This window comes from Rosa rugosa, chromosome 2 (genome assembly GCF_958449725.1).
Source record: "Rosa rugosa chromosome 2, drRosRugo1.1, whole genome shotgun sequence".
NCBI classification, from domain to species: domain Eukaryota; kingdom Viridiplantae; phylum Streptophyta; class Magnoliopsida; order Rosales; family Rosaceae; genus Rosa; species Rosa rugosa.
Window position 1 is genome coordinate 2993602 of NC_084821.1, and position 2477 is coordinate 2996078.

The window sequence follows — 2477 nt, forward strand, 5'->3', positions numbered from 1 at the left end:
GTTTTTATGTCGTATGAAGTATTTGAAGTTTGCTTCGAGTGTGGCAGTCATAAGCATAAGATCATGGAATGCCCTCGCAAAAAGAAAGATCAGCATTTCATTATGGTTGATAGAGAAGAGGGAGACAATGATGTGGAACCTGAGGGCATGGAGGTGGACTCCGAGATTAGGGGCCTTCCCTCTGAAAATGTCATGATTTATTTCCCCGAGCCGGCCAAAAGATAGGTAGATCATGATGATTGCAACCTCAACAATGCAAACCTAACCCCCCTTCCCCGGGATGGACCACTGTCCGACGCAGGAGCAAGGCGACTTCAAAAGTAACTGCTGCTTCTAGTGACAACAAGGTTGAAGGACCTCGGTCTGAAGGAAAAACTACTGCTGCAAAAGGCAAACAAGTTGTAGGCCCTGGTCAAACCAGGAATCTCTTTCAAAGATGCTACGCAAGGTCATGGAGTCATTGTCATTAGTGACAATGAAGAGGACAAGGCTAACAAACGGTCCAAGTACTCATCTTCAAGCGATGAGGAAGTGGTGAGATCTACTGCCATAAATGATCATTTTTTACTATCTTATTCTAACTTTCCTGAAATTGCTAAACTCTATGACGACCATACCTTAGAATTAAACCCTACTCCAGTGGAGCTCTATTCTCCTACATATGTTATTGATTTTTTCTATGCTAACTTTAGTCAACTTGACATGCAGTTTCAGAACTTTAGTGATGCTAGAAGGTCTAAATTTGTTAGCAAGGAGGATGACCTAAATGAATATGATATCAAGATGGTAGATGGAAAGAGGGGTCTATTCCTTATGGCTGATAGTTCAAACATGAGCATTGGATCAAGGAAACGTATTCGGGATATGGCTGAAGACCACAGCATGGCAGATGCTGAGGAAGCGGAGGGTGGCGCCTCTTCTCCCAAACTCCAGAAACCATGAAGATTATGTCTTGGAATAGTAGGGGCAGTGCCTGGGATGGTTTTGTGGCACAAGCCCATTTCTATGTTTCCTGTTTGATGTGGATGTTCTTTGTATCATGGATACCAGAACTTCTTCTAATATTTTAAATAAGACCAGGAAACTTCCGTTTAATGATTCTTTCGTCGTTAATGCACTAGGACAGTGTAGTGGAATGGTTCTACTTTGGAATACTAGATCAATTAATTTAGAAATCATTCAACCTCATGACCGTTTTATCCATTGTCGCCTAACTGACTTAACCTTGCAGCACACTAGCTTTATAACCTTTGTTTATGCCTATCCTAAAAAGGAAAAGCAACTTGAACTCTGGAATACCCTTGCTACTTTACAACCTCCTTATAATGACTGCTGGGCTTTAATCGGTGATTTCAATAGTATTTTGGACTTAGAAGAAAAACTTGGGGGCAACCAAGTTGTTACCAGATATATGTTAAAATTTTCCAGTTTTTTAAATGATCTACGTTTGCTCTCTCTAAGAGCCTCTGGCCTCCCCTTTACTTGGACGAATAAACATGAAGATGATACTCTTATGTTCGAAAGACTTGATAGAGCCTATGTCAATAGTAACTTTCTGAATGATTATCCAAATCTAAAGCTGGAAAATCTTCCAATTATTGGTTTAGATCATGGTCCAATTTGTCTCACGTTACATAGTGAGCACAGGAAAAGGCCCAAATCTTTCAAATTAGAGGCAATGTGGCTCTCACACAAGGATTTTAAACCTTTTGTGAGCACCATTTGGAAACAAACTGCTGATACTAATCCTATTTTTAATTTTCTCACTATTGTAGGTCAATTCTCTCATCAGGCACAAAAGTGGAACAACTTTTCTATGGAAATATTTTCAAGAGAATGGAGAATCTGAATTCCAGAAGTTATGACATCCAACAACAACTAATGATTTTCCCTACTTCTCAGACTCTTAAGGAGAGGGATATGGCCATTAGAGAGGAACTCATGCAGCTTTACAAAGATGAAGAAACTTATAGGCACAAAAAGCAAAAGCAAACTGGCTTTCTCTAGGCGACAGAAACAATAAATTTTTCCAAACTCAGGCAAATGTGAGAAAGAAAATTAACCATATCTCAAAGCTCAGAGATCCGATTGGTAACTGGGCTACAGCTGAAATTCTTGAGCAAAATTTCAAAAATAGATTTCAGCTAGATAACCACCATATCAATGAATCTGACTTGTTGGACTTTATTTCCATTATTGATCCTAGTATTACTGATAATGACTGTCTTTTGCAACAGGTGACTGATGATGAAATCTCTCAGGCTATTATGTCCATTAGACCCCTAAAGGTTCCAGGACCTTATGGCATCCATGACTCTTTCTACCAAAACTGTTGGGAATAGGTTAAAGGTACTATCATCCCCCTAATAAAAAATCTTTTCATTGATAGCAACTGCTTGAAACTTATTAACCATATACTAATATTGCACTCATTCCAAAAGTGGAGAACCCCTCCTTGGTGGGAGACTTTAGACCAA

At 39.3% G+C, this 2477-nt stretch overlaps 2 protein-coding genes across 2 annotated transcripts in view; both read left to right on the forward strand.

Moving 5' to 3' along the window:
* The window catches only part of LOC133728450 (uncharacterized), a 5395-nt gene extending 4453 nt beyond the window's left edge, over window positions 1–942 (forward strand). The window contains exons 9-10 of the mRNA XM_062155865.1: window positions 48–189; window positions 709–942. Coding sequence (XP_062011849.1) covers window positions 48–189; window positions 709–942 — 376 coding nt within the window. The remainder of the gene's footprint in view (window positions 1–47; window positions 190–708) is intronic.
* A 97-nt stretch (window positions 943–1039) lies between these two features.
* LOC133728453 (uncharacterized) lies at window positions 1040–2007 on the forward strand. The gene is made up of 2 exons (XM_062155868.1): window positions 1040–1629; window positions 1776–2007. Exons 1-2 carry the CDS (start codon window positions 1040–1042, stop codon window positions 2005–2007), a joined length of 822 nt encoding a protein of 273 aa, XP_062011852.1.
* Window positions 2008–2477: the final 470 nt, after the last annotated feature.

What these genes read in the sequence shown, in the direction of transcription:
- LOC133728453 (XM_062155868.1), top strand. Translation starts at nt 1,040, where the DNA reads ATGGATACCAGAACTTCTTCTAATATTTTAAATAAGACCAGGAAACTT. An exon ending in CATGGTCCAATTTGTCTCAC is followed by an intron (nt 1,630 to 1,775) that starts GTTACATAGTGA and finishes TCACTATTGTAG; the next exon opens with GTCAATTCTCTCATCAGGCA.